This window comes from Amblyomma maculatum, chromosome 6, assembly GCF_055883805.1.
Source record: "Amblyomma maculatum isolate TAMU_Amacu chromosome 6, ASM5588380v1, whole genome shotgun sequence".
NCBI classification, from domain to species: Eukaryota; Metazoa; Arthropoda; class Arachnida; order Ixodida; family Ixodidae; genus Amblyomma; species Amblyomma maculatum.
In genome coordinates this window covers 70,958,949-70,977,038 of record NC_139349.1, presented here as the reverse complement: position 1 = coordinate 70,977,038, position 18,090 = coordinate 70,958,949, and the positions used below count along the sequence as shown (strand labels likewise).

The following is an 18,090-nucleotide window of genomic DNA, read 5'->3' as shown; positions in this document are numbered from 1 at the left end:
GCGCATCTTTCACAGTAAACATTTAGAATTCATTCGCAGACAGGTGGTTTCCTATTGCAGGACAGGGGGCATATATTGGTTTACAACGCGTTTTACGTGGATACTGTGAGCACAGGAATATGAGGATATTCCGGACAGCTTAGAATTGAGGATATCGCTTAGACAGGCAACACTTTTCTTTGTGCACTTAGTATTGTGCATCCGCGTCTCGTACCTCCGTTTCCCCTGCAAACATAACAGCGGAGCAGATCCTGCATATGACGCTTCTCTTGAGGCATGCCTTGGCGCAGTGCTCCAGCAGGAGGGAAAGGGCCACCTCGGCCTCACACATGCCGCAGCGAGTTGTTCGGAATGCGCATCTGTGAAGGTGCTCCTGTAATATCGAATGAGAACAAAATGGTCGATTGATATCAGTGCGGCTCTGTTCACAGTCTCTTGGAAGGACGACGTACAAGGTGTTGCACAATTAGACGGGCGCTGTAGAATGCTTCTCCCAGCTAAACCGCGGAATCCTTGCAGTTCAGATTTCGCACAGAAATCACATTTTGGCGCTAGTATTTTTTAATGCTAAATTTGTTTGGGGTACTTGCCTGATTCGATCAGAAGAAGTCAGATGTTCCCATCGCCTGAGGCGGCGGCGAAGCCAGACGAACCGCTGCCCCAGCGCTGGGACTGGTGGCGCCACCTCATGCTGCTAACAACAACTCTGTAGCAGGAAAAGAGGGGGCGAGCGTTTCTGTCAGAAGGTTTGAGTTGTTGTAAGCAGCATGAGGTGGCGCCACCAGTCCCATTGCTGGGGCAGCGGTTCGTCTGGCGTCGCCGCCGCCGCAGGCGATGGAAACATCTGACTTCTTCTGATTGAATCAGGCAAGTACCCCAAACAAATTTAGTATTAAAAAATACTAGCGACAAAATGTGATTTCTGTGCGAAATCTGAACTGCAAGGATTCCGCGGTTTAGCTGGGAGAAGCATTCTACAGCGCGCGTCTAATTGTGCAACACCCTTTATTAGGAATGCCTTCATTCTTGCAGTGAAATAAGCGAAAAAGATAACGATAACAACTACAAAAATGTAGCCCCCCTCCCTCCCCCCGCCCCCGTGTAATCGCATTATAAGCTAAACGAAAAGTTTGCCCAGGTGCTTTCACGCTCACAATTTTTCTGGGAAGACTAAGCCAAACCACCTACATAGTATTGCATTTATTTACATTCATTCTAAAACACTAAACTAGCACAAAACAGCTCTACAAATATAATATCACGTAACGTGTAACCATGAAATATTAATACTAGTCTTTAAGGCAGTGCCTATGAAAACAGCGCTTTTGGTGCCATAAAAGTTCAGCCAACCAGTTTATTACGTACATTTTCACGACTAGTCCTTGCTACATTTCAAATGAGTTTTTTGTTCTTGTTTTCTTTTTTCTACGATAATAAATATCTTCTTCGTTGGCGTTGCATGTAGATTTTATGGCACAAATAAGACTGCGTCCGTTAGAATAGCTCACAAACATGACAGTAGTTTGTTCTAAAAATGCGCTCTCATACCTGCGGCACACCCTCGATTGACCGTAAGGACAGGCGTTACCACTGCAATCCTTGACACATATTACACGCTCAATTTACCTTGACATCCATCAGCGAAATGCATAAATGATTTTCAGAGACACAAATTCTGTCGTATGATTTGGTTAGATAAAGCTGCCTTACTATAGTTGCAGAGACTATAGCGAAACATTTAGAATTGCCACGTAATACGGAGATCAAGCTTATTTAATGATGAAGCACAGAAAACCACATAATATGATATTTGATGTAGAATAGGGAATTGAAGTAATGTCTAAAATCGATCCTTCCAATTATTTTGACGTATTTGTCGCTGCTGTTAAGATTACGCATAGGTAACGCTGTTACAAATACCTAAGGCCAATTAGTATTTTAATTGATGTTAACTTTTCACTATTTGCTAATACTTTCATAACGGATCATAATCGACACAATCGAGCGCTGTTGATAAACACAAAAGCACTTTCGAGATTGCATTACAAAATGCAATCTTATGGCTGCACGGTGCAACTACAAACTCCGTAAGTGCAGGTTGTTACCTTTTTTATTTCTGAACAGTTTACTTTTTAACGTTACGCTTACCTCAAACTCTTCGCAAGTGAGCTCCTTCCCGCAGCCTTCATTCGGACAGCGATCCATGTTTGTTTGATTTGTCAGACAAGCAAGCTTCACGGTGTTCAGACTGAACTAACGGTACTGAATCCGTAAACCGGAAAGCCTCCTGCACACGTCCTAAGGTTGGGGCCCGCAGTGCTACGGCCTTCACTACGGAGCTGAAACCAGGAAAAGAAAGCGGATCAGTGTTAGTGTGGCGTCGAACGCCGTAGATGCTCCGTCCTGTACCAGCGCTCCATCGCATTTCTGACTCCGACAGCTGTGACAGAAAATATGCATTATGAATTTTGCTGTGCCATTACAATTCGAACTGAAGTTATGGCCGAAAAAAAGAAAACAATCAACTTGCTGTGTAAGATTGACTTTTTTTTTTTTTTTTTTTTGGGGGGGGGGGGGGGGACCAATGGGAACCCAGAAGCTTTACCTTCGTGAAAGTCGTTGTGTATCTTTGCCGACTCGACAGGGCCTAATCCACGGTAAACAAGACACCGGGCAACGCCATATCTTTTGCTCAGGGCTAAAGCAACATCAGTATTCAGGCTTATCACCGAACATGATTGTACTGAAGAAGTCAACAAAGGCTTGCGATGCATGCCGCACTACATTAGCAATTTAGACCGATAACACATCTGCAGCAGCTGCATTAAATTGATTTTGACTGCCGTCAGTTCTTGCTCATACGTTTGTACACCGCTAAGAGCCATTTTCGCTATTATTCGCCTTGCTATCCCACATGAAATAAAATCAGTTTTCTTTTTTCACTAAAACAGGAAAACAAACACGCACGTGAGTCATTTGGGCCCTTAATTAGCCTTCTCGGCTAGTAATGGGCCCATTCAGGAAGTACAAGAAACAACAGCAAGACAACACGACTTTGTAAATCAGTTTCATGTGTCATATAGTTAAACAATGCTTGTTACTAAATATGAAACCTGAAACACACAAGGAACATACAAACACCCACACACATATACAATAGCGACACCAATAGTAAAAAGTGGTATGTAGGCAAGGACATAATTGATATATAATGAAATCACGCAATGATCACTCCTTAAAACGTTTTTGTTGCGGCTATTAAAGAAAGCGTATCTTTCTTTTCGCAGGTAGTTTGTTCTAAATTATGGCACCAGCGTGCACAATAGATCTTCCACTGTGTACATTAGTAATGATAGGAAGGTTAAATCGACGGCTGTAAGAATATTTTGTTACACGAGGCGATATACAAAAGCAAATGAAGGTTGTGGGACGTTATAATTTAATATGTGTATAACTATAAAAGCCACTTTGCAATCCCTCATAGTTATAAGATGTCCCAGCGAAATGCGACCAATGTTTTAAAATCAGATGATTGCCCAGTTTAACCGTCTGAGAGATGTTGAGAGTCATGTGGCTTGCCTGCAGTATTGTTTCCCGCTCTTCAAAGTTAATCACTTATGGAAGGCATAATAGCTAACTTTTTAAGTGCTGACTTGACAAACAGGTTGTCACTTAAAGCTTGTAGATAATCTACGAAAACAATCCTGCGCAATATTTGCGGTAAGGCACCACTTGAGCAGTTTTATTCAGTAACCTTACCAAACTTTCTTGCGCGACCAACTGCAGACTTATACATAACGAAAAATTATGGAGAAATTCTGGCAAATTGTTTTGGAGGTAATTGTTTCACATATTGTGAAACTGCGCCTTAATAGTCAATATATGCGTAGGCTATCCCTTATCAACTTGTAGTGCTTTTGCTATTTATTTTCCAAAACGCTCCCCTTTGATTTTCTAGAGCAGTCTTGATTACTCGTTGTGCCTTGTGAGTAAAGGAGAAACTTCAGAAGCAAACAAGAAAAAAAAACATTACTACGCATAGCAAGCTTAGACCATTTCTATGAAGATGTTCGTAAAAGTATATTGTAATATCCCGCAGTTGCCTGACAATTATTTTGAAAAACACAGCCCATCGTTTTTCTATGCCACATTTAACTGCTCGGTCAGCGCAGCAAGAACTCACAAGCAAATTTTTGCGACGCCGCCAACATCCCACCAGCGAGAGGGGTCCAGGAAAAAGCAGATTCCGATTTTCGGGCGGGTCTTGGAATGCATGAAGCAGTGTCCCTGTCACGCGGAACCTTTCTTTATTGTGCAAGATTTTTAGGCATGTAAAAATAAACTGCTCTATGTCCGTTATAATTTGGTGAAAATCTACCAGTAGTTATTCAAGACTGTCTACATTTAATCAATGAGCTTTAGGGAACGAAGAAATAGAGACTAGGTCACATGACATTCCAAATGTATCGGCTAGTTTCACTGGGCGAAGACATTTAGTCTACTTCAAACCTAGCTTCAGTTGGCTATTAGACACCCTTGTTGTATATCGCAGCGGGATAACCGTCCTGTACAATAATAAAATCGAATGAGATAAGGAATAAATGGCGGTCCTTAAATAAGTAAATCGGCTGCGCCACGCCTGCAGAGACAGTATCGCTTTGAGGTCATATGCCACTCCGTAGACCGCTTAATATAGCGCCGCTTTTGTCCCTCCAAAGTCCATTTAACTAAGTGGTATAATGTGATTAGGAAATACAAGACGGGTTCACCACGTTTTATTTCAATTTTTTCCGTGTATTTCGTGATGTAGGCAGGCTACACAGTAACCTAACACCTGTCTACGCCACGTTTTATTTCAATTTTTTCCATGTATTTCGTGATGTAGGCAGGCTGCACAGTAACCTAACACCTGTCTACGCTTAGGGTGTTTCTTAAAACGCCACAGTCGTTGCGAGTAGCAAAAAAAAAAAATATTTTTCTTGCGCGTGAACAGAACGTGTATGAAGCTTAACTTGTGCATAGCCTTTTAAAACCAATTTTGCATGAATACCTTCGTAAAGTAACCTTCCGACGGTTCCAATATGCTTCAAGCCGTAGTTTCGAATTGAACACCGAAACTATACAATAAGCGTAACTGCGATTAACACGGTAGAGAATAAACAGTAGGGCTGAACGAAAGCTTGTAGAATCGGAAAAAACATGATCTTCAAGTAACAGTAGACGCTTCCAGGCTCGCGAAACATGGAAAAAGAGAAAATATGTGACGAAGGAAGCCTACCATTTCGTGTTCGATGTGGAACGACCGGTTGCCACATTCCCTTAAGGGCGGCCGATTGCACGACGACTGTTACTCCCCGCACAAATGAATATATGCGCCACCTGAACTCCTGATACTTTAGAACACTGGTTGAGCTCAAGACTCTCTCTCTCTCTCTTGAGATGTAGTTTAGTGACAACGCCTGGTTAGAAAAGCGGCGCTGCCTTGGCGCTCTGACGGTCGCGAGCACATTTCTGTCGTTGCTGCATAGCGAAGAGCGGAAAGCAAAATGATAAGGCGGCGAAAACACCACCGGCGTCTGATAACCGTTCGACCAGCATAGTTTCCTTTTTTGCGATAGGCGCTGCGAGACACCCTCTCCGCAAAGTGTTTGATATGCAGCTCTGGGGCTGCGGGAGATGAAACAAGAACTACAAGGGGATGAGTGTTTCAGGAACGGTGCCCTTTTAACACCTCACCATAAGTTATCTGCTGGGAATAAACTCTACTATTCGTTGCTCATGACACCCACTGCTCTTTCATATTGCATTTTGTTGCACTTTACATTTAATATTTCATATTGCAAGTGCGGACATAAGTAAACGGAGCACGCTTTTCCATTCAAATTAATATCACGCCTTCTGCACTGGAAATAAAAAAAAAAAACAATATTTGTCCGAGTAAAAGGGCACTGGCGTCTACTACCGGTTGGCACATACTACGCCTGCCAGTTGTTTCATTTAGGCAACGCGTGAAAACATTTAGAAGCAAATAGCGTGCCCCTTTTACTTTTGTCCGCAGGGATACATTTGTGTCGCAATAATGTAGGGAAAAGTAAAAAAAGAAATTAAATAAAAACATACAAAAATGGTAATCCGCAGCCAACGCAGTAAATGGGACGCGAACTCTGAATGAATCGACAGAATCATCGTCATCATCGCGGTCGCTTTTGAAGCTTTTACGTTCAAAAGGGAGCCTTTTCGCCACCGCCCGGCTCAACGGGTAGGCTCAATGGCGTTCAATCATAGAGCTAATACATGAGTTAATACAAAACCTTCAGTAAGAAGCGTTCAGTAAGGAGCCTTAGCGTTCAGACGACCGTTGCGCCCCTTTGCGCTTCCCCGGGAAACGTCAACGACGTCGCTAAAGGCTTGGTCGAGAGATGGCGCGAGGCATCGCAATCAGAAGAAAATTTCGTTATGGATGATGTGAGCCTGACCCGCGGATCGCAAAAACCTCTTGACGACGATACAGCTATAAGCTAAGCTCGTAGTGAAAGCTGGTAGATTTGAATAGCCACATAAAAATAAGATATATCTGCATGCGTAGGAAAATTAGGTGCGAATAGTGTTGTGATGATGGCTTTTTTTTTTTTTTTTTCGCAGTAAAACCACCTTTAGAAAAGGTTGGAAAGTTACTATAGCAACTAGGGCACCGGACAAAAATACAGTCGCCAAACTTTTCTCTTCATGATTGCGAACACTACCTTAACCTCGCTTTGTATCAACAGAACACGCGTGTACACGACCTGACGCGTAATGATTTCAATCCAGCTGTCACGCTCCCGCTGCGTAGAATGAAATGTTTTACCAAACCTCATGCTCATTCCTTTATTTAATGCCCTCAAGGCCCGAATGCATTACAGATAGGAGCGAGAGAACTTACAATGTGTAACACGGAGGACAGCGCAAAAAGAAATATATGCAGGCTTATTCCACGGAAAAAAACAGTAAGAACAAATATGACGAAAGACATTACGATGGGGAATAACGTGGCAGCAATTCAAATACATTGAACACTCACAAAGATTTGTAAATGAAAATTATATACAGCGCCGTTAAAATCATCATCATCATCAGCCGGACTATACCCACTGCAGGGCGAAGGCCTCTCTCATATTTCTCCACTTAACCCGGTTCTGTGCTAGCTGCATCCACTTGACCCCGCGAACTTCTTAACCTCATCCGCCCACCTAACTTTCTGCCGCCCCCTGCTACGCTTTACTTCTCTTAGAATCCAGTTTGTTACCCTAAGCGACTATCGGTTATCCTCTCTTCGCACTACATGTCCTGCCCGTGCCCATTTCTTCTTCCTAATTTCCATTAGAATGTCAGTAACATCAGTTATTTCTCTGACCCACTCTGCACGCTTCCTATCTCTTAATGTTACCCCAACCATTTTTCGTTCCATAGCCCTATGGGTTGTCCTCAACTTAAGTAGAACTCTCTTGGTTAGCCTCCACGTTTCAGCCCCATAGGTGAGTACAGGTAAGCTGCAACTGTTGTATACTTTCCTCTTGAGCGATACCGGTAAGCTGCTAGTCATAACCTGCGAGTGCTTGCCAAATGCGCTCCATCCCAATCTTATTCCAAAATAACCAAGCTAGATCACTAATGACTAAAGGACTGGTAAGTTAGCTTCAATCAACTCGCACATAGGCTGGAGATATTAGTAAAATCTGAGTCCTTTAATACTCTTCCGGGCACGCATCGTGCCGTAACTCTAGGCGGGAGTTCTGTGCGTTGCCAGCGGCGGCCGCAGTACATTCTGAGGGTGTCAGGCAGGCGGCAGCGAATTCAGCTGCGGTTGTATAGTGGTGAGTCAGCGTGCAATTCTTTAATGCGAGACAGTTAATTGGCTCAAGATGCAACAAAATGTTCGCAGAACATGTATGAAACACGTGTCCGCGACAGTGTGTACAGAAACTGTCTGTCTGTATCCCCAAAATGGTCTCTGGACCCCCGAAATTGTATCTGATCAAACTTTGTGTTCAGCCTAATCCGCCTATAGCCAACTGAGTGCTGGGCTCTAAATTTGGATCAACCACTCTCACAATTTGGGCTCCTAGATCCTCAAAACTTGACTTCTTCAGAACGTATTGACCAGAATTGAGGTACGAGGGAGTTCCATTGGGACCGCTAAATTTGTGTGGTCCGCCCTCCTTGCCCCCCCCCCCCCCCCCCCCCCCGCAAACAATTTGGCCCCATGCACCTGAGAAATTTTACCTTGGCCAGATTTGAGAAAAATGTGTGCCTAACCTAATTTTAGTATGTCCAACTCAGTGGTGACTTCCAAATTTAAGTGGGCCATCTGCAAACTTCCACACGCTTTCGCTTTATATGCGTATGGGTGGCTACGTGTACACCAGGAATTTTTTCATCTTCGGTCCTGTGTTGTGCATTAAGGTCTGGAACGATAGCACGAGCCTGGCGTGCACCCGGGAAGTCTCCCGCGTACAGGGGAAACGAAGAAAATGTCGAAAAAGGTGCCTACATATTGACAAAGAATGACAGTGATGTGAGAGCAGGATGTACCACCGGAAAAAAATTCGCTGCTTTAATGTCACTCCCCACAAGTAAGTTCCTGCGAAAACCGCCTCGGCGCAAGCTCTATTGCTTGCATGGACCAATGGCTAGCTGAAGATGTGGTTGTGACGTGGCGACGTGGTGTTCTTAACCTTCTGCTGCACGCCATGACGAGGATTCTCGACAGCCTCCTGGCGTATATTCCGGAGCCCTCCTGCCTACTCATCAAATCGTACAATGTATCGTCAAGAACCATCAGACCTTCGACGCTGCGCGTACGGTGCACTAGCCCGTCTGATATAGCTGCAGTGGAGAATAGTGCAGATATAATGAAGGTGTCTTGTTGCATACTTCTTCATTACATGCCTGTGAAGAAATTGATGAACATGAGGTGCTCCAGCAAAACTGATCCTTAAGAATGCATCCACACACCGAATGGTTTGACTATTCATAAAATGCTGTTAGCAAATGCGTTCAACCGTCTCTTCAGTCTTTTGAAGGATAGTGGAAGACTACGTTCACTGTTCACTGTTGACAAAGGTTCTATTACCATAGAGCGAACGTTACTTCGGCGCCGGCGGGAGCGCCGCTCGCGGCGAGGAGCGCACGTGCGGCACGATATGCTCGCCGCCGCGCGCGCAGGAACGGCGAGGATGCTGCTGCCAGGTTGTCCAACAGGAATTTTGTCGGGTTCGGTTCGGGCTCTGGTTCACGCCTTTCTGGTTCGAACCGGATCGACCGTGCCCGAACCGGCTCAAACGGGTTCAGAAAAAAAAAAAAAACTTTGGGTGTATTTTTTTTACTCCACTTTTTTAATACTGAGCATTCTTTCCAGTTCCAGTATATAACAAAAGGTCCGTCTATTGTTTTTGTCATTAGAAGGGACGGGCTGCGCTTGGTTGTACAGACCGCGGCAAAATGATTTTAATGAGTGATCGACGTTTAGATCAGGATGGGGGAGATCAATTGTTTTCATTGGCACATAACCATCTAAAGCTGTCACACGTCGAAAGAATGTTAAAAGAAAATGTTTCCTGCTGCGCTTTTCAGACACATAAAATTTTACAACAATATAGTTTAGAGAGAAATGTCTACTACTAGGGGTACACCAATGTTTCATACGGCTACCACTCAAGGACTTTGAAATCAGATCAATGTCGATCCAAGCACACGCCCCAAGACTAACGATGTATATAAATATGTGTGACTATATGTCGCACAGCAAGCGGACGCCTCTGCATTTCGCGTTTCTATGGAGGTGAAACACAAATGCACCCTTTTGTTGTGGCCCGAAAGGCGCTGACAAAAAACTCCTCCGGCACGTATTGTGGTTGCAGTCGTGATCTTTGTCGCCGGTGAACCAGATTAATTGTCTCGCTCTTGTGTCGCGGCGCGATGCGACCACCTGTCTGGTTGCGCGTCATGGTTTCCTGCGTTGATAGGCGCGCTAAATTATTCGAGAACCAACTTGAGACTTGGCTTGTATGATTAGTCGCATAATTTGTAACAACCATGACCTGACGTCACGGCTTCTCACAAATGTTTTATTATATGCTCAGTAAATACTGCCAATTTTTTTTCTTTGCCAGTATACAAACACCGAAAGAAGAACATATTGAAGATGGTTGATGAAGCCATCCGATGACAAGAGAGGATATACTTTAGTCCAGAAAGTGCTCTCTAGGCGCTGACTTGTGTATATGGCACAGCACGCGCTACTGTAGGTAGTAAAAACAGTTCTGGGAGCCGCAACTTCTCCTACTCCAAAAATTTTCAAAGTACCCGAGTCTTTGCTTACCGTGGAGACCTTTTCAAATGCATACAGAAGGTTCTGAACTTCCTCGGTCTTTACAGAGCTACCGCTGTCCCGGAGTCTCTGCGGGCAGTCTTCTCATTCCGTAAGAAACGCTTCAAGCTCGTCATCAGCTTGTAAGCTCTTAGGCTGAGATTTTGATGCCACCTATAGTGGTGCCTGATCGCCGCCGGCGATCCTACGAAGCCGCTTCCATGTGGTGACCAAATGCTGTTTTGCTCGGTACTTTACCTCGCTGGTCAACGTAATGTGATATCGAGAGTCTCACGCTTCAGTCACCGCTTGCACAATTACTGCTGTTCCCTCTTCGGTTGTTTTCCTTAGGGCCCAGTCGCATGTTCCTTTTGTCCGCTTCACCTCGTCCCTGTACCTGCTTTTCAAGGTTTTTGCCCCTACCTGCCTCGTCACCGCGAAACCTGTAGAACGGGTTACTCGTTAGTTATGTTTTCTCTCAATAGTGCACTTTAGTTTTCCGTGCCACCTTTCTAGGCTGTCTTAGGTATTCGCATCAGTGATGGGGAATAAAGCCATGGAGCACTTTTTTTTTCTTTTCGGCACCGTAGCTGTACGTACGTGTCGAAGCGATATCACACCAAATAGAGCTTTCGAATTTATACTCCTACCAGCAGGGCCTGATTATCCAGGGTTCAAAGGGTTCGGATGCACTTGGCCCACCGGCATTAGGGGTCCCTCTGAGGGCTGAACAAAATTGGCGGATATTGTGGTTTTGTTCGAGAAAAATTAACATCATTTTTTTGTTATTTTCCATGATTGAAACGGGGCTTATGTATTGAGTTATGGAATAATTGAGAAAAGCTGTTCTTCGTATCGTATTCTAAATTCCAAAAGCATTCTCATAATTCACTTGCCCAAAACCCATGCACCGCAAGCGTACGTTGAGGTGCGGGCTATAGTGTCGCTCATGTTGGATGAGACGGCGCGGAGGACTAGGACGAAAATAGAAGTGCACACATACAGTGATTTAAAATGACGACCTGCGGGGCGATTTTGTTCATGACTTGAAAGCAAGTGCGGTGCAAATAAGATAACACAAGAAAGAAAAGGACACATGTGGTGTGCTTTTCGTTCTTGTGTTGTCTTTGTGTCGTAGTGGTTTTTATGACATACACTGATGAACAACTGAAGTTTGTACTTGTGCTAAGAAGGAAACAGAAAGATACGAGAGGCATGTAAGAGGTAGAAGAGAATACAATGAACAGATACCCGCCCCACCACGGCTCTTCGCGTCAGCAACAAAGGCAACACGCCCGCGCCGCTTTCTTAAGGGCGTGTGACCACGGCGAGGCGCGGGAAAGTTGGCATGCCGAAGTACAATTTCAAAAAGAAAAAGAAAATGCGAGCCAACGTTTGTTTTCCGGGACCTGCGCCTATACGAAATCGAATAGGAGGCAAAAAGGACTGTTAAAGGGGTTAAACATACGCTTTATGCTGACGATGTAGAAATATGGACACACAGAGGCAACGATGAGGAAATAGAAGAAATCAACAGGTAACCGACTTGGTTGAAGATTACGCGGAATGCGTAGGGCTCAAATGCTCACCTAGCAAATGCGAACTTCTGGTAATCCGGGGAAGAAAAACACGCATTATCAACGCAGAATATATCGCTGTAGAATTAAATGGCACGCCACTAACCAGACTGGACACAATTAGGGTCCTGGGACTCATAATCCAAGACAATAGAAAAAAACACAGAAACTATAAACTTAAGTCAATAATTAACATCACCACCAGAGTGATAAGGCGATTAGCCAGCAAAAGACGGGGGGGTCAAAGGCAAAGATTTGCGCAGAATTATTCAGGCTTTTGCGATAAGCATGAATGGTGTACACCATCCCCTACCCCAAGCTAGGGCTGGCAGAAAACAAAATACAAGAGATCATAGGGCAGGCATATAAAGCAGCACTGTGGCTACCCTACTGCACCACTAAGGAAATACTTCTTAAACTGGGTGTCTATAATACACCGCGGAACTATGCGGGGTACATATAATCACACAGTTAAGCAGGCTCGCCATCACATCTACAGGATGAAAGATCCTTGGTAACCCAGGACTACAAGATAGAATGCCAGAAAGAAATGCACAATTAAAACGCCCACCAAAGTGAGGATCGAACGCACTCACTATAAAACTGCTACCAAAACATGCACCCTGCTTTTCATGAAGGCAGGAGAAAAGCAAGCAGCAAAGGCCCCTGAGGCCAAGGTAGAAGGCTTTGAATACACTGTTTATGTAGACGCGGCGGATTACGAAGGAGGCAGCTCTTTTGCGGTCGTGAGCGTAAAATACATGGCTAAAAGATTAATGTCAGGTTCGATAAAAACAAACTGAAGGATAGCAGAGGAGGCGGCTATCACCATGGGGATGGCCAACACCGAAGCTATGGCTATAATTAGCGACTCCAAAGCTATAAACAATTTCGCGAGGGGCATGATCTCCAATGAGACAGAGCGAATTCTAAGACTGGAAGCAAAAAGAAGTGGAAATAATATGAGTGCCGGCACTTGCGGAACAGGCAAAACGAGTTGGCTCTATAGTTCGACGTTATGTCAGCCGAGCAGTGAGCCAGATTGATTTCCCCAATTTCTCGAGAGATGCAATCATATTATTTCCCGACTAGGCTAATCACTTTCACCTAGACAGGCAGATATATCCTCTACCAGACAAGAAGCTTGGCAAGACTAATCACCATCTAGAAAGGCGAATATATCTTCTACCAGACAAGAAGCTTGGCAAAAGGCAGGAAGTAACCTGGCGTGGCTCCAGACACATATCACATATTATGGTTACGGTAAGATCACATATTACGGGGCTGCAAAAAAGCGCCGCCACCGGCGGACCTACTAACACTCCCTTCTCTATGGTGGTGGGGAGCTCAGAGTCCCGTTTACGGACGTTCGGGCCACTGAGTGGACTCATAAGGTCGTCGAGAGCCACGAACTCGAGGCCATCTAAGAGTAGTGCCTACACATTGTTCAATGCTGACAATAAATGTTTTTCAATCACGCACAACGGGTGACCCACACGTGATTTGCTAAAAAAACAGCCCAAACAAGCCGTCTAGCCTTCATCATGTTCTCCTAGAAAATGCTTAAAAAACCGCACGCCAAAGTTTTTGGCTGTTGTTACTACGCCGGCCGTCGCATACTCACGTTTCACACGCAGAGAGACGCAATCCTTCGTTGCGCGCAAAAAAAAAAAAAATAATAAATAAATATTTTTTGTACTTTAAGCCAAGCGAAGGCAAGCCTAGCCAAGCGGTCAAGTGTATACTATGGCGATCGCAGAGCGGGCCACTGCGGCGACTCTCGCACATTGCGTAGAATGGCTTCCGGTTTGCCACACGGCGTCTGCCGTGCGTAGAAAATTGTTATTATTAAAGGTAAATATGGCTCTGGAAAAAGCTTGTAAGATAAAATTAGATGACATGTTCCATATCTTTCATCGGAAGACCATATCACGAGCCACCACGGAAGCGGTTTTACTCTGCTGTGGAGCAAGTTTGGAAGATAATTCCTTGTGCTACGAGCGCAGCTCAGTATCTAATATGGCAGCGCCCACGACCACTTTTCGAGAATTTTTATTGTTGTAAGGAGAACGTTGGTCCCGCGTCTTGTGCATGGGAAGCACCTATCCCAAGTTTCTATCGTTGGTGAAGCAACCGGCATCAAGGGATTGCTAGAACAGTTCAGAGAGTATAATGGCACCATAAACTTCAGATTTGTGTATAAATTTAGAGATAATTTAGTCCACTATGCTGCATAATAACACCTTCAGCTGATAAATTGCTCTTTTGACGCGAACACGATCAACTACAATGGAGTCCACGAAAACCAACTCGAATTTTCAATAATGAGGATATGCGACATGTATTATTTTAGTAAAAACAATCGCAAACATATGTCGTTAGGAACATCCGTGCATAACTCGCAAACAATTACCAGGTCAAATAAATCATATAAATTAAATGCAGAGATTCGTTAAAAAAAAAAACGCTTCCAAAATCCTTTAAAATTGATAGGTAACAAAGATAGCAGTAAATGAGTGAAAAATCATTACTTAGCCTTTCTTAGATTATCAAATGTTGTTCGAGTAAGCATCCAAAGATTTTCCATATCATAGCTACATTTTCTCCTTTGGGCGATACAATGAAGTTGACGACATGTACAATATACAAATGAGCATCGCAATATACAGATAAGGGGAACGTGATAGCTTTCAGATTATTCATAAACTGCTATAAGCAGTGTCGGCACAAATATATATTGTTATCACTATTTTTTCAAAAGCAGAACATCAGGCTTTGCCCTAAAGGCTGTCAAATATAATATGCTGATTAAATCCTTATCACTGTAAGCCGCAGGAGTTTGCAGTTCGCTGTGGTTTGGTGCTTTTTAGAGTGGCTTTTTCGAGACGTATAGACTTATGTACATATCATAAGTTTCGGAAAACTCGCGCTTACCCTCCTTATCTATTATGAAGCTGTTGGAGGAAAAGCACAGATAGAACCATTAATAGGGAAAGCAAGCACTAACTTATGTCGGAAACTTATTATCTTTTTGCCACATTAATTTCGCGGTTACACCAATCATTCTCCAGGCGTCGATATATCAATGCGCTATCCAGCTGTTCCGAGAGTTTGATTTAATGAATACCAAGAGGAGGGAGGACAGCAAGAGAAGCATTTGTTGGCATTATGGTCGGATTACTTACGGATGTTGAGACAGGACTGCAACTTTTTTGTTGCTTTCTTGTCTTAGGATGAAACGAAAATAGCGCCAACGAAGCAAAACTGTGGACGAGAAAAGTACGATGTCCACCTACCTGTGAACACTGCGCGCAAAATCCAGGCGATCGTTCAGCCTCGCCTTCGTCCCAGCGTATTCCCACGGATCGAGCAGCCGCGGTAGTGCTCTTTGTTCGGCTCTGTTAGGCACTGTTGCGCACCTCTACCGCGGCGCCAGTCGCACAGCAAGCAGAAGCAGCATCCGCGAACATGATACGGTGTTCGTCCAGACTCCAGATGCGGCGCTATTTGTTTTGTTCAGAGCCCCAAGCGGCGTGTAAAGGGAGTTTAGATGTGAGCGATGCGCATCGGCATCGCCCTCTACCGCTGTCGACTGCTGGGAGTTACCAGGGCCGTTGCTTATTCTCCCTGGGAACTAGTGAAAATGTGTTAGCCTTCAAGGAACTGTTAGCAAGAATTTATTTTATCGGCATCGCTCTGTTTCTGTGAGTCTCGTCATTTTTAGCGATCGTCCTTGTCATGTTTACATTTTTAAATCCGCGACAAGACAGAGCTAGTGGAGGGCAAGCTTTAAGAGGGACGCTCCTGTCAGCATTGACTCAACCCGCACAGAAACGCCTCCGTCCGAGAAGCCCGAAAAGCCATACGGAGGACCGCAAGGAGAGCACGTTCGCTCGCTTTGTTTATTCTGTCAGAGTACCCTGCATAGTTAGGTGATTCCCTCCTCTCGAGGTCCCAAGGGAGCAGATCACTCGGCAGAGCGAGCGAAAGGGTGTGTGTGTGTGTGTGTGTGTGTGTGGAAGGGGGGGGGGGGGGGTGTTGAGAGAGATACGAACATGGGCCGCTACTGTACACCTTGTCCACATCTACAGGGGACTCTAGGTTTGGCCAAGACTTGGGCATTGCTAAGGGCTCTCATAGACCCAACTAAGACCAAATGTGAAAACCGTAAGACAATCCAAAGGATCGCGCACCAATTCCAAGGTACAGACCGGGAACTGCTAGAGAACATCAAGCAGCGATACATCGGTGACGAAACGGGCGCCGACTGCAGCTCGCCATACACGGGAGAAGCAAATCCCACTCTTGACGAACCCATTACTATAGAAGAAGTCAGACACGCTGTTATGTCTGCCACAAAAAACACCACCCCAGGCAAGGATGGCATTACCAACGCCATGATTAGGAACTTGGACGAGAACAATCCACAGATTTACTGAATTCATCAACACACACTGGGAGCAGCGGACCATCCCGAAAGACTGGTCTCATGCGGAAATAGTAATGATTCCTAAATCCGGAAAAACTCCCAGCCTGGAAAATCTGCGACCCATTTCATTGACGTCATGTTTGGGAAAGGTATACGAAAGAATTGTGCTTCAGAGGTTGCAGACCCACCTGGAGGACAATGACCTCATGCCGCACACTATGTTCGGATTCCGAAAACATCTATCAACACAGTACATCCTCCTGCAGATCAAGGAGGAGGTGCTTAACACGGTCCCGAAATACGGAGAAAACATCTTGCTCGCGCTCGACCTCAAAGCGGCATTCGACAATGTCAGTCACAGGGCAGTGCTAGACGGGCTCTGCAACTTAGATTGCGGGCAGAGAATACATAGCTACGTGAAAGCCTTCTTGAGTAACAGAACCGCCACCATTGGAATAGGCGGCATCAGGACAGACACCTTCCCGACCCCCAAAAAGGGAACACCGCAAGGCTCAGTGATATCCCCTATGCTCTTTAACATTGTTATGATCGGCTTAGCAAAAAAAAACTCGAAGAAATTGAAGGAGCCAGACATGCTATCTATGCTGATGACATCACGATCTGAGTGACCAGGGGATCCTTAGGAGAAAAGCAAGACTGTCTGCAGAGAGCAGCAGATGCTGTCAACGCATACGCTCGACATTGCGGCCTTGAATGTTCTCCGGAGAAATCTGAGGTGCTCAGAGTCCACAGAAGAGGGTACGATCTGCACAACTCCATAGACATCTACATAGGGGAAAAGAAGATCCCGGAAGTATCGCAAATAAAAATCCTAGGCATGCGGATACAAAGCAATTGCCGTTTAGGTCAAACAATCAGGCAGCTAGCAAGTACCACCGCGCAGATCACGCGAATGATAGCAAGAATCTCCAACAGAAGACGAGGCATATCCGAGGAGGACACATGTAGGCTAGTACAGGCCCTCGTTGTAAGCCGAATTATATATGGCGTCCCCTACCAAATTCCGCTCGAACAGGAAAAAGAACAACTGGAGGCAATCCTGAGGAAAGCCTACAAATGCGCTCTTGGACTACCGGTCAACACCTCGACCGAAAAATTCAATAAACTGGGCATAAACAACACAGTGCAAGAGCACATCGAGGCCCACCTTCTCGCGCAGAAAATAAGACTCATGCAGACGCAAACGGGAAGGAACACGCTAAACATACTGGGCATGAGAGATGCTTGCAGAGAAATAAACAGCACGGGCAGCATACCGAAAGAAATAAGAGAGATCATTAAGGTCAACCCGATTCCGAAAAACATGCATCCGAAAATACACAAGGCCAGAAGAGAGGCAAGATCAGAGGCACACGAAAGAAGCCTCGCAGGGAAAAAAAAAAACATATTGTACGTCGACGCAACCACGTACAAAGAACAACGCGGAGCGGTAGCCAGTGTGGTTGATCACCAGCTTAAAGAGGTCAACTGCGCCTCGATCAAGAGCAACAACATTCTCGAGGCTGAGGAAGCGGCAATCGCTCTCGCTATCACCCACCAGGGTGAGGAGGCTACCACAAAAATAATTACGGACTCGCAAGAAGCATGCAGAAGGTATAGCAGCGGACGCATATCCACTGTGGCCATCCGCATACTGAAGGCAAGAAAAATCAGCTTTTCAAGATGCTTCATAACGTGGACACCAGGCCATGGGACTGTCAAAGGTAACCAACGTG

At 45.0% G+C, this 18,090-nt stretch overlaps 1 protein-coding gene across 2 annotated transcripts in view; it reads right to left on the bottom strand.

Moving 5' to 3' along the window:
* LOC146185999 (uncharacterized) overlaps positions 1 to 15,344 on the bottom strand; it is a 46,075-nt gene extending 30,731 nt beyond the window's left edge. Inside the window, exons 1-3 of one of the 2 annotated variants that reach the window (XM_084606942.1) lie at positions 15,222 to 15,344; positions 2,149 to 2,339; positions 215 to 373 (exon numbers count right to left, since the gene is read on the bottom strand). In XM_084606942.1, the coding sequence (XP_084463068.1) occupies positions 215 to 373; positions 2,149 to 2,205 (216 nt within the window). In that variant the 5' untranslated portion in view covers positions 2,206 to 2,339; positions 15,222 to 15,344. Of the gene's footprint in view, positions 1 to 214; positions 374 to 2,148; positions 2,340 to 5,278; positions 5,542 to 15,221 lie in introns of those variants that run through there. The other variant, XM_084606941.1, reaches the window with a different exon arrangement.
* Between the last annotated feature and the right edge of the window lie 2,746 nt (positions 15,345 to 18,090).